Source organism: Meleagris gallopavo, chromosome 3 (assembly GCF_000146605.3).
Source record: "Meleagris gallopavo isolate NT-WF06-2002-E0010 breed Aviagen turkey brand Nicholas breeding stock chromosome 3, Turkey_5.1, whole genome shotgun sequence".
Lineage (NCBI taxonomy): Eukaryota > Metazoa > Chordata > Aves > Galliformes > Phasianidae > Meleagris > Meleagris gallopavo.
In genome coordinates, this window is record NC_015013.2 from 29,479,645 (window position 1) to 29,491,964 (window position 12,320).

The 12,320-nt window shown below is 39.8% G+C and overlaps 1 protein-coding gene across 12 annotated transcripts in view; it reads left to right on the forward strand.

Moving 5' to 3' along the window:
• Positions 1–12,320, forward strand: part of FHOD3 (formin homology 2 domain containing 3) — a 370,085-nt gene that overhangs the window by 301,957 nt on the left and 55,808 nt on the right. For 11 of the 12 annotated variants that reach the window (XM_010708572.2, XM_031552794.1, XM_010708574.2 and 8 more), the window contains 2 exons: positions 4,939–5,244; positions 9,159–10,048. In XM_010708572.2, coding sequence (XP_010706874.1) covers positions 4,939–5,244; positions 9,159–10,048 — 1,196 coding nt within the window. The remainder of the gene's footprint in view (positions 1–4,938; positions 5,245–9,158; positions 10,049–12,320) is intronic. The other variant, XM_031552795.1, reaches the window with a different exon arrangement.

Sequence of the window (12,320 nt, forward strand, 5' to 3'; positions counted from 1 at the left end):
AAAAAAGCATGAAATGGAGCAGCACAGTCCATTTGGAGAGTACATTTAGAGCAGGTGTACAGGGCGACATTAGGCAGCCCGGTTGTGGCAAAGCTATCAACAGATGGGTAGGCAGGACCTCTGTACTGAAAATCCTGACAACATCAATAGGCATCAGAGAGCAACACCTGGAAGCTTAGCAGTAAACTACAAGGAGAAAAAATATGGATGGAGCAGGGTGAGCTTCCAGCCAATGGCAACTGAAAGCAGACAGCCAGGACAGCACCCAAACATGGGCTTGAAATCTGCATTCTTCAGTGGAAGCTGTGCATGAAAAAGGGTAGCTCTCTCAGGCCTAGGAAAAATACTGGGAAGGTCATCTGAAATAATGAGCACATGAGCAGGGCAAGTTCTCTTGTTCTCTGGAGGTGGAAGATGATTGGATCAACCAACAACTGGCAGGCTTCTTTGCAGATTTTGCCGTGCCCCTAGACTGTTTATTATCTGAGTTCCTTATGTTCTTTTTCTGTCCTTAGGAAATGTTACAAATCGCACTTAACAGAGAATGAAACTGAGACATTAACTTGCTTAAGCAAGTTGAAGGAAAGCTGAATCATAGGACCCTCCAAAGACTCTGCAAGAATAGTGTTAACAGATGTGTGATACTTGCCTGCACAATTCAGACACAAAGTCAGATGAGAAGTGTGTTCCTCTAGTAGCAAAGCAATCTTTGGTTTTAGAAGTTAAATTTATTTTACCCTGCTTGTGTTGAAGTATAGTTTGTCTATCCAGTATCTACTGGGCTTAAGTAGGAAATGGATTTTGTCTGTTGAACTTTCTCCCACGTTGTGAAGCATCTCAGTATCTCTACCCAACATAAAAACCTGGACTTAGTGATCTGGAGTGTTTTCTCATATAAAACAATTGGTTCCACTGAAGTAATCAAGTCTTATACAACTTACTCTTGTAAAACTTGTGGTATGGCATTCGGAGGAAATGAAGGCAGTCCCATAACTGCAAAATAGAACTTTTTTTTTTTTTTCATAGCAACTACTTCCTCTTTTGTAATTTCATTGGATATTATTTTATGAAATGCACATGTGCATTAAAGGAAAGCAATAATAACCAAGAAACCTCTGAAATCAATCCACAAAAGCATCAGATACAATTCCTTCTCTTAGAAGAGCAGCTTTATGCACTACTAATGGAAGTAAACAAGTCAACCCAAGTATGCCTTCTGGACAGAAGGAAAACTTCTGAACGTATCAGTAGCAAAGCAAGGTTTAAATACTGCATTAAGTATGACTAGTGAGGATGTCTGGAGATGGAGAAGCACTGAAGCATGAAGGTGCAGTGAGGCCATTAGGGCCACAGCTGTACAGCAGGACAGAGGAGTAGGAGTTGGGGGGGAGGTTGGGGAACGACAAAGGAAGAAAGAGCCAGTTCCCTCCTGGCAGTCACTCTATGCTAATTTTTACCATTGCAAAGGTTGGGGAGAAAAGATTGGAGGTTGGGGGTGGAGAAAGAAAGAGAAAAGGAGGTGAGCCCTGCTGAATTCACTGCAAGGTGAATCCTGTGCTGGAAGAGCTGAAGGATGATCCAGAGTTTAAGCTTTAAGTTTTGGTTAAATTGCCTGAAGAATTCAACCAACCTTCTTCAGATTTACTTTGTTTTCTCAAAAGACACCATTTTCCAGCTCCAAAAAGAGAGCAAGGAAAAGAGGTGAAGATGAGGTTGACTAATTTATTACAATGGCAAGGGATTATGTGTAGGCCTAGGATATTTGTTCTCTCTGAGGGTTTATAGGCCTGAGGGATTGAAGTCTTAGCAGCTAGTAAAGATATGACAACCTGTGTCTGTTCAGAGTTCTTTAATAGCTGAGTATCAAAAATAATTTCCTTCCATGTCCCTGTGCAGCACTGTGAGTTCATAGCTATTTTCAGAAAGAAGCAGCTTGCTGTCCAGTCAACCTTATTCAGAAAATAGTTATCACCAATATATGATCATAACACAGCACATCACATTGTAATGTGTGTGTGTGTAAGGAAGTCTTAAAAATGTTAGAAGATGAAAATTCTCAAAACAAAGCAATCTTTACACATTCATTGAGGGGCTCTGCTACAATGTCCATCAGTGCTGAGGATACATAGCTGCTTTGGGAGATTTCATTCTCAGAATTTTTTTTCCAGCAATGCATTTTCAGAGATTAACTTTAGGGAGAAAAAAGAAATAGACATAAGATTCAAAAACTACTCCTTAAACTCATCTTCAGTTTTCCTCCTCCTTGTGAGTCTATACTAGTCTGAAAGCTCCATCTCATTTTATACACCAAGAATTTTGTTTGTTAACAGCTTTAGGAATTCTTAACAATATCAACTCATGAACTGCAGGCGATAGATATATGGCTGTCTTGCTAGCTTCATTCTCCTGCTGTGTTTGTTGACAAAATTGATTTCTGAACTGTTCTTTAAGGGAAGCACTACTGGACATAGCTCACTGTATATAATTTGGGTGATAGGTAGGTAGTTTGACATGATCTCAGAAGAGAGAGGGAGAGAGACTTTCAAGATGAGTATCAGTGTTCCCCTGTTTTGTTCTACAAGTGCTCAGATTTTGATATTCCTTGAACTCAAAAAAGGCAGCTTGTGTCAGCATAGTGCTGTCTACTCTTTGGCATATGTTAGGATCTCCTAAGACACTACATCTTTCTGCTATGTGTGGAATATTTCTGGTGTGCAGAGGATTCAGAATTCTTTTGAATGCTGCTTTTGTAGGTTTACATTCTCATTTTCTCAAGCATTTCTGATGTCTTCCCTGACTGTATCCCACTAAATCTTAAGTGTAGCTTTGTGATGACAAAACATTAGTGGTCCTGTTCGTATTTCAGTCAGTTTCTTTCTCTACCTAAGCTGTTGGAATTGACCTTCCTGGTCACTGCACTTTTTGGTCTTGGAGGGAAAAGTCTAGAATGGCTATTTAAGGAAGCTGAAAACATTTGTATGTATCTATGTAGTCATTGTGGACCATTGCAGAATGAGAAGTTCAGAATCTCACTGTACAGTAGTATGCTAGTTCCAGGATACCTAAGGTTGTACCCCAGTTATATTCAAATCTTGTTTTGACTTGGAAATATTCTTGTGTTACATCTTCAAACTAACAGCTGTAGTCAGACATACACCACTGAGTATTTGCCCAACTCCCTGCCAGCTCTCTAAAATTTTGATTCTCTCACAGGCAATGCCAAGAGTAGAGTTGTAAGTAAGACATTTAAAGAGACAAGGTCTGCACAGAGCTGCTCACAAATCAAATGTCAGACTTTTACATTCTCTTTTTGTAGAAGAGGGAAAAGGGCAAGCTGCTAATTGTGTTTTAAAACGTCTTAAAGGAGATTGAGTATGCATGGATTATTTATTAAACATACTATGTGAACCTTTATGTGTAAGTTTTATTTATGCATATATGGTTGTTTAACTAACTACACATTTAAAATCATTTGTGAAATTGTAAAAGCTTAACTCCAACAAAATGAAGGAAAAAATGAATTTGCATTTTTTTACACTAGAATTATATAAAATGAAGTGGAATAGTGCGATACTGAAGATGCATTCCTCAAAGCCAGTTCAGAAATGTGTGTTGTTGTAAAGAGAAGGCATGGGCACTGTTAGTAATCATCATTCTTTGTGTGGGTGTCACAGAAAAAAGGATAGGTACTCAATGTGCAGCAGTCTTCGGAAAACGTTGTGACTTTTATTATTTTGGCTTATTCTGTCTTTGGATTAATCCACTACCTAAATCCCTAGAGGACTGACCTGTTTCAGCTACATTCCAGTGTGATACTATTTGCCTCATAGGATCGTTTTGTTCTTGAAGAAGTCTCATCGTACATCATGCGATCCAAAGATGATGACAAGTCCATTTTGCAATATTGCAGTGACAAGTAGTAGAAGGAAAAATGAGCATGACTTGGTCGTTGTAGTCACCTGACACAAAATATAGCACAAAGGCAGTTTGGGGAGTATGCAAAACTAACATGCATGCCTATTTTCATCACTCTTGCATGGCAATTTCAGTATTCATAAAATTGTGAGCTGCTTGACGTGAATATGAATGGATGCTCTTCAGTTCCTTTGCCGCATGCAGAGAATATTTGCACGTGAAAATCAGATGTTTTAGCTAAAAAAATAAAGAAGAATGAAGTTCGCTGTCAGTGATAAAGCAGGGAAGAAGAAACCAGGTGTGCTATCTCAACAGTATTCACTACATTGCCAACTGATAAAAAGCTCAATGTATAACATACGCCAACCAATTGGAAACTAAATTTGTGCCATATGCCAAGCATTTGGAAACTTTGTTCAGTTTTGATGTGGCTATTCTGAAGTAAATGTGCATGAAAAAAAACATATGTTTTTCGTCAAACAGATGTGTGTCAGTGCCATTTCCAGACTGTGCCATTTCATTGTGTTAATAAAACTAATATTGTTGTTTTTTTTTTTTGTTGAAGTGTTCCTCATCAGGTGAAAAAAGAATTCCTCCAGAAACCAAAGAAAATTCAACCAAAAAAGCCACAGTCTCTCTCCTTTTTGCTTTTTACAAGATCTCTTGCTTCCTGACTCTGTCTAGGCACTGAGTTTTCAATGTCATGGGTGGGATACCCATTTTCTGCTGGTTCAAATCCTTATGTGAGTCCAACACTCCAACTTTGGAAGTATGTATAAAAACAGTGGATTGGCTCCAGACAGTAGGCGAAGGGGTTTGCCAGGCCACTCTCGTGTGCAACGCTGTCGTCATACAATATTCATCAATCTGTTGCTCATAATGTTAAGCATGCCATGGACTTGCTTTTTATTTTCTTTCCATAAGGCACTTGTACAGTTTTCACATCGTTCTCATTTAGATGGGTGAGCCTGACACAACTCTGCTGTTAAGTGCATCTCTTTCTCCCATTGTTCTCTCCACCAGTGAGTGCCAGTGAACCCGAACCAGAGACAGAGACAGAACCAGAAGCAGAGCAGGAGACTGAGGCAGAGCCTGAGCAGGGAACGGAGACACCCAAGGAAATAGAGGCTACAGAGGTGGGACCAGAGAGTGAGGTGGAGCAAGGACCAGAGAGAGAGCCAGAAGAAAGTGCAATACTCAGTGAAAAAGAGAGGCAGAATGAGGAAGTGAATGAAAAAGACAACTGCTCTGCATCCAGCATATCCTCAGCAAGCAGCACTTTAGAGAGGGAAGAGAGAGAGGACAAGTTAACCAGTGACAATGAAACTGGTAAATTGAAGTTTTTTCAATAATGAAGGATTTCTGGTGGGGAAAAAAAATGTAAAATTTGCAGCTCTGTTGTTTTGTTAATTAGCAAACAAACCCTCTGCTCCTAATTGAAGATTTCGTTTTCAGTGGTCAAGTTGGTGTCTTTTCCTTGCTTGGAAATCCACAGACTTTAATGGGGCTTCTGTGTTTGAGGAGCAAAAAAGCCTTGATCAATTGAGGTTTCTTTTAACTTGAGACCATTTTCTTCCTTAAGTTTAATGTAGTAACTGTTGAATCATGATGTTGTAGTGACTCTACCCCCCAAGCTGTCTTTTCTTCACCTAAAACAGTGAGATAAGATCAGCCTTGCTGATACAGTTTTTCATGCGATTACAAACAAATTTTCACATGCCATTAGCTTTTAATTCAATAGGAAGAGAAATAAGGGCTGAGCTCTTTATTCTATCCGTCCAATTTTCCTGTCTTAGGCTTCAGAAAGCAGAGAGAGGTACATGGGAGCTGCAGACTGTAGTTCTAGGCTGTGACCTTCATTAGCTCAGGTGGAGAAGGCCCGTAAAATATAGTCTCAGACTGCAGCTCTGTAGTGACCAGTGTTTCTGGTTTTGTGCAAAGGGTAGCCCAGCCTGGAAAACAACTTAAGAATCTGAAGAACCAGTTTTCTGCCCTGGAGAGATAATTATGACCAGAGATAGTCACGCAGTCCAGACAGGGAGTAAAAGGCATATTTTGACCTTCATTGATTAATTATACTTTTTCATTTCTTTGTTTGTTTGCTGGCTTTTGTAAAGAGGTTAAGGAATAAGTGTTGTTAGGGTACTCCCAACAATAAGTCTTCTTAGGGCTCAACAGTAGAAAACATTGTCCTAAGTGCTTTAAGTTCTAGATAAGAAAACAAAAATTGCTACACAGTGTGAAACAACCTCACTTCTTACTGAAAGAAAAGAGATGATCCAGTAACAGGGATTACCTCATAGCAGTGAATTTTCAGATTATGATGTTTATGTTTAAACACTATCACTTCTTTTTCTGGAAGCATTAAGTTAATTTTGTTCTAAATTTAAGAACTATCTTCTTTTCAACCAGCTTCAAGATTAAGCTAGATGAGGCACTTAGAATGCTGTTCTACTCTTACAGACAGTAGATGAGTATATGTGTAGGAAAGGCATGATGAATATGATAGGTGAGTGATATTATTGCACTGTGACAAAGTTCAAGATCTTCCAAGTGCAAATAAAGGAGAATAGGTTACAAGTTTCCCTAGATCTCGTGTGTTACATCCTGATCCTTCCACTCTAAATTAATCCATATGTATTTTTTTTTGTTAAAAGCTAAGAAATGTACCCTGGTAATCAAATAACAGCATCTTAAAATTGACATATGTTATTAGTAGGCCAAAGATTTACTAGGTTATGCTATGAAGTAGTTCTCACTTAGCGAGTCGTTTGCATTCTACTACATAAGGAGAATCAGAAAGTAAAGAGAAGCACTGGTTTTCAACTGCTATCAGATTCCCAGCAGATATTTTACCATTGGTTCTACTCAGATGCATTAAGGGCAAAGAAATAAAGCCTTGGGTCCCAGCTTCTTTGCCAGCCTTCCTGCTGAACCTGACTTCTTATAGTTCTCATTTTTCTAATGGTATTTCACAACTTTATTGCTGTGGACGAAGGGAGAGAAGTGAGCAACTAGGTAGCAACAGCAGGAGTATTCAGAGCAAATAACATTTGAATAAATAGGGGAAATGCAGGTAGACTAAGAGACGCCATCTTAGAGATTCTGTCTGGGGAGTTTTTTGATGAGAATACATGGATAGCTGTCATAGTAAGAAAGCAAATCAACTGATAGTCCAAGTGCAAAGTTGTGCATCTGGGTTAGGGCAATCTTAAGCTCACATGTAGTTTGGGCAGAGAATGGCTTGAGAGCCACTGTGAAGAGAAGGATTTGGGAGTGCTGATTGATGAGAGAATCAACATGAGCCAGCAATGTGTGCTTGCAGCCCAGAAGGCCAGCCATATCCTGGGTTGCATCAAGTGAAGCAGGTTAGAGGAGGTGATTCTGCCCCTCTGCTCTCGTGAGACCCCACGTGGAGTACTTGCGTCCACTTCTGGAGCCCCCATGACAAGAAGGATATGGAGTTGTTGGAACAGGTCCAGTAAAGGGCCATGAAGATGATCAGGTGGCTGGAGCACTTTCCCTACAAGGACTGGCTGAGGGAGTTGAGGCTCTTCAGCCTGGAGAAGAAAAGGCTCCAAGGAGACATTATAGCAGCCTTCCAGTACCTGAAGGGGGCTACAGGAAAGCTGGAGAGGGACTTCTTATAAGGGCAGGTAGTGATAGGATGAGGGGAAATGGGTTTAAACTGGAAGAGGATAGATTTAGACTAGATATTAGGAAGAAATTCTTTACTGTGAGAGTGGTGAGACACTGAAACAGTTTGCCAGGTGAGGTTGTGGATGCCCCATCCCTGGAAGCATTCAAGGCCAGGCTGGATGGAGCTTCGAGCAACCTGGTCTGGAGGGAGGTTTCCTTGCGTATAGCAGGGAGGTTGGAACTAGATGAGTCTTAAAGGTCACTTCCAACCCAAACCGTTCTATGATTCCGTGATTTTATGATAGCAGAAACCTTAAAAGATATTTAAAACTCTTTAAGTATTGAACGTATGAGAAATAAACATGAAATGGAAGTATAAGTGAAAAGGCAACTGCAAGGTATAAATTGAAACCTTTAACCATAACTGGCCAAAAGAACAGGATAACAATCAAAATAAAATGTTTAAGAAGTAGAATTTTTAAGAATATGTTAATAAAATGTGTAAAGTCTATGGGGAACAGAAAGAATCTGATAAAGAAGATACATGAAGTGTGAAGAATTATCTTTGTCCATATTTAACCACTTCATCTTTTGCGCTTTGGAAAAAAAGCACCATTATTTTTTGTCACATTATTGAAACTGGTTAACAGTATTGTACTCAGGAAAATGTAGTCTAAGATGCTTGCATCATTTATTTTTACAAATTGATTGCTGTGGTTTGTTGTTTATAGTGCTGTCTTAAACAGATTATTCTGCAGATTATAGTTTTAAAAATCAGTAGTCAGAAAAATAAAGCTTCATTACAGTGAGATTCTAAATGGCTGTGATGTGGGAAGAAGGCTATTACATTTTCAATTCAGTCGTATGCTACAGGAGGATAACATGAGAAAATTTTCAGAAATCACTAGAAGACTTTATTTAGGTGCATGTATTCCTAAAAGTAACTTTGAAAATCTTGCTTTTATGATTCTACTCACAAAGTTGCCCTGAGAGCTGTACCCTGGGTGTGCAGTCAGTTCTGTGATTCAAGTAGCCCTTGTCATGAAAACAGCCCAGGCACCAGCCAAGAGGTCCAAAGTGCACCCAGATGTGAAAGCTGTCCTCCCCTAGCGGTCAGAGAAGGGCAGTTACATCTTGACCTTGAAGTCAGGCAGATAAACTTCCTCTCTTGAGGAAGTTTGCCTTCCAGTTTATGGATTGATCAGAAGTATTATAGCAACCTGTCTTGTGACATGGTCACAATATTTAAACTCCACTTTTGATTACAAAATATTCAGAGCATTTATGTACTGTGTAAAATGATCTGGGATAGGAAGTACAAAATTAAATCTGACAGATTTCAGAAGAAGCCCAAAATCTCAAAATCCTGAGCTAAATAGATTATTTTCTGCTCGTGTTCCTTCTTTGAGAAGTACTCCCAACGCACTGGGATTGAGTCATATATCAGCACTGTCACTAATAGCAACATTTCCGAACCTGTTGCTTACCCAGTTTCAGAGTAGTTGTGCATGCAACTCTAAAACATTTTTCTTGTGGTGGGGAGCATTCTTGATGCTCCGGCTCCCTTCTCTTGACTTTTCTCATCTGTGTGTGTGTGATTGCAGGTCCATGGTCCCAGACCATTCAGGATGCTGGCGTGAATGAGCAGTGCAGCAACATCCTCAACAACAAGCGGTTTATGCTGGACATGCTGTATGCGCATAACAAAAAGCCCAAGGATGAAGAGGAGAAGGAGCTGGAGGCGAAGGAGGAAAAGAAGGAGACGGAGGAAAGCGAGGAGTCCCTCACTAGTCTAGCCAGTAGGATCTCTATCCTTCAGGCCACAAAGCAGGCCAAAGATGAAAGTGTCAAAAAGATGGAGATTGGAAACCTGGACAACCAAGGCAGCGTGAAAGCCTTTGCGGAAAAATTCAACAGTGGTGAGTTGGCCAAGGGGACAGCCTTGCCTGAAGATGAAATCAGTGAACAGGTCCCTGAGAAAACACCATCGCAGCCAAAGAAGGAATCTGACTACATTTGGGATCAACTCATGGCTAATCCTAGAGAACTTAAAATCAAAGACATGGATTTTACAGACTTGGGGGAGGAGGATGATGTAGATGTGTTGGACATGGATATGGGTCCTGGGGACTCCCTTGTTCCCCCTCCTCCACCTCCACCTTCTTTCCTGGGTTTGCCTCCTCCACCACCTCCCCCACTGTTTGGATGTCCGCCTCCACCTCCACCCTCTGCTAATTTATTGGCTCCTCCTCCGCTGTTCAGCACTCCTCAGGGTTTAGGGTCACCCCAGGTTTCTAGGGGTCAGCCAGCATTTATAAAGAAGAAGAAAACCATCCGTCTGTTTTGGAACGAGGTACGGCCATTTGAGTGGCAGTGTAAAAACAACAAACGCTGCAGAGAATTCCTGTGGTCGAAACTGGAACCCATTAAGGTGGACACTTCCAAACTGGAGCATCTCTTTGAGTCGAAGTCCAAGGAACTGCCTGTCACAAAGGTACAGCTCATATTCAGCTCACTCTTATTTTGCTATTGTATTGGTATTCATTTTGACTTAGATGTAGATGATTTATGCTGTTTATATGAAAACAGTGGAAATTACGGGATGTGTTTATAGCTTGGTCTATGACAGAAGATATTCCATAACCTGAAACTAGGAAATGAGACACAGTGGTGTCGGTGCCAAGCCTGTCCTCGTGTCTCAGGTTTATCAGTTCAGGGATATCACTTCAGGTGGGGAATACCAACAAACTATACATTGATGCAGTTGCAGGTTAGTGCCAAACCAGGTATTTGAATATGAAGTATTTTCTGTTACATTTATCTAAAGGTCAGAGCATGATGATTCATATCCGTATTTGACAGTTCTTCAGTTGGTAATATTTTCCTAATCATTGCATAGAAAGTTTAGAGTATCAGATTTGTTCTGCAGCAAAATGCCCACTCATGTACTTTATTGTGCAGGATTGCTTTATAAGCTAGACCAAGTTTACAGTTAACCTCTGCAGGATTTTGTGAGGAAGGGGGATTTTACTATTTTATTAAAAAATAGTGGTAAACAGGCACATTTAAAATCCTTAATTTGGACAGTAGGGCTATCCAAATTTTAGGACAGAAGCTGGTGCAGGAAATATCTCAACAGCTAGGATCTCCTGATACTTAGGACCATTGTTACGAAATAAATTCATGAAAGCTGTTTTCACGGCTGTTTAACGTTGAACTTGACAACACAAAAAAGTCCCTTATATTTACATTCAGTAGGAATTAGTTTTCAGTTGAAACATTTGTTTTTCATGGCTTCATAAACTCACTTTTAATCAGAGCAGTTAATATCAGGAAAACGACTTTCCTCTTCAGTTAAAATGCTAGTGAAATACACCCATCTCTCTTTGTTAAAATAAATAAATAACTTGCTTGTATATTTTATAGTGACATAAAAATAACTTGAATATTTAATCTCTCCTTGGCTAACTAAAGTTGTATTTCATGTGTCGTAAGTATTATTGGCTTTTCTTAATGTGGTGAGGCTACCCAGTCTCATGTTCCTTGCCCAAATTATTAACTCAAAATTTTCCGACCACCATTTGACCAATCTAGCGCCTCTTTAAGTACGTGGCAAAGAATAGGAGCATGAATATATGACTCACCTACATCTTATATATCACTGTTCTAAATTGAACTTTTTGTAATGCAAAAACAATTTTCGTATATGCATTGCTTATAACTTCAAAATGTGTGGCATAGCACCTTAAGAACAAATTCAGCTGATAGTTCATTTGGCAGATATTGAGATTCATTTCTTTCTCTCATTCCTTTTCTGGTGAGGAAGGAATGTTGGTGACATGGTAGCGTGTTACTTCTCATCTCTCTCTCTGTAAATACAAATCTGCCACAGATGGTTCATAGATGGAAAGAATGAGAACGTTTTCTTAGATCGATGAAGCATTTAATTCCTTGAATTTAATGTGGAATTATGACATATTTGCCTTTTCCAAACTTTAGTTGTGTGCTAAATGCCAATATTTTAATGGATTTGTCTGGTCGATTCTTAGATTCTATTCTCACCTGAATTTTGATAAAACGTTGAATTGTTGGACTGTGGACTTGTTTACTTCTCCAGTCGTTTGTCAGTTACGTTCCCAAACAACTTCTGGGCATTCCCCCCCACCATATGCATTCTTCCCAAACCTGCCTGGGCTGCCTGATGTTTTGGCACAGCTTTTGGCTCCTAACTGAAAGATGAGTGAGCAAGTTTCTTTGAAATCAGTGCAAGTCTGAGGAATGATTTAGGTGACTGCTTTCCTTTTGGACACTAATACTGCTCTCTGCGTGAGACATTATACTTTTGGCTTGCTTTCCATCCCATCCTGTAACACAGACATAGCATATCATTGTCTCGGTACAGAAAACAATAATGACTGAAAATTATCATACTGAAGCTCCACACCAGCTTCTGAGAGTCTTGCGTATTTTTGGTGAATACCAGCAAATCTTGCAGGGCATGAGATGGTCCGTAGATCAAGTGAGAGTGGGAATAATTAAGCAGACCGCTGAATCCATAGAGGACTTGAGGTTTGGTATGAAGATTGCACTCAAATTAGGATAACTCTCGCTTTTTCCAGACTCCTTGGTTTATTTCCAGGAAGTACATTCCCCGTTGTGTCTAGTTTCTCATGTCCAATGGCTGCAATCCAAAACAGGTTTATTCTATAATATTGTAAAGTCTGACTCACAGCTCAGTTGGTTCAGCTGAAAAAAAAAAAAAAAAA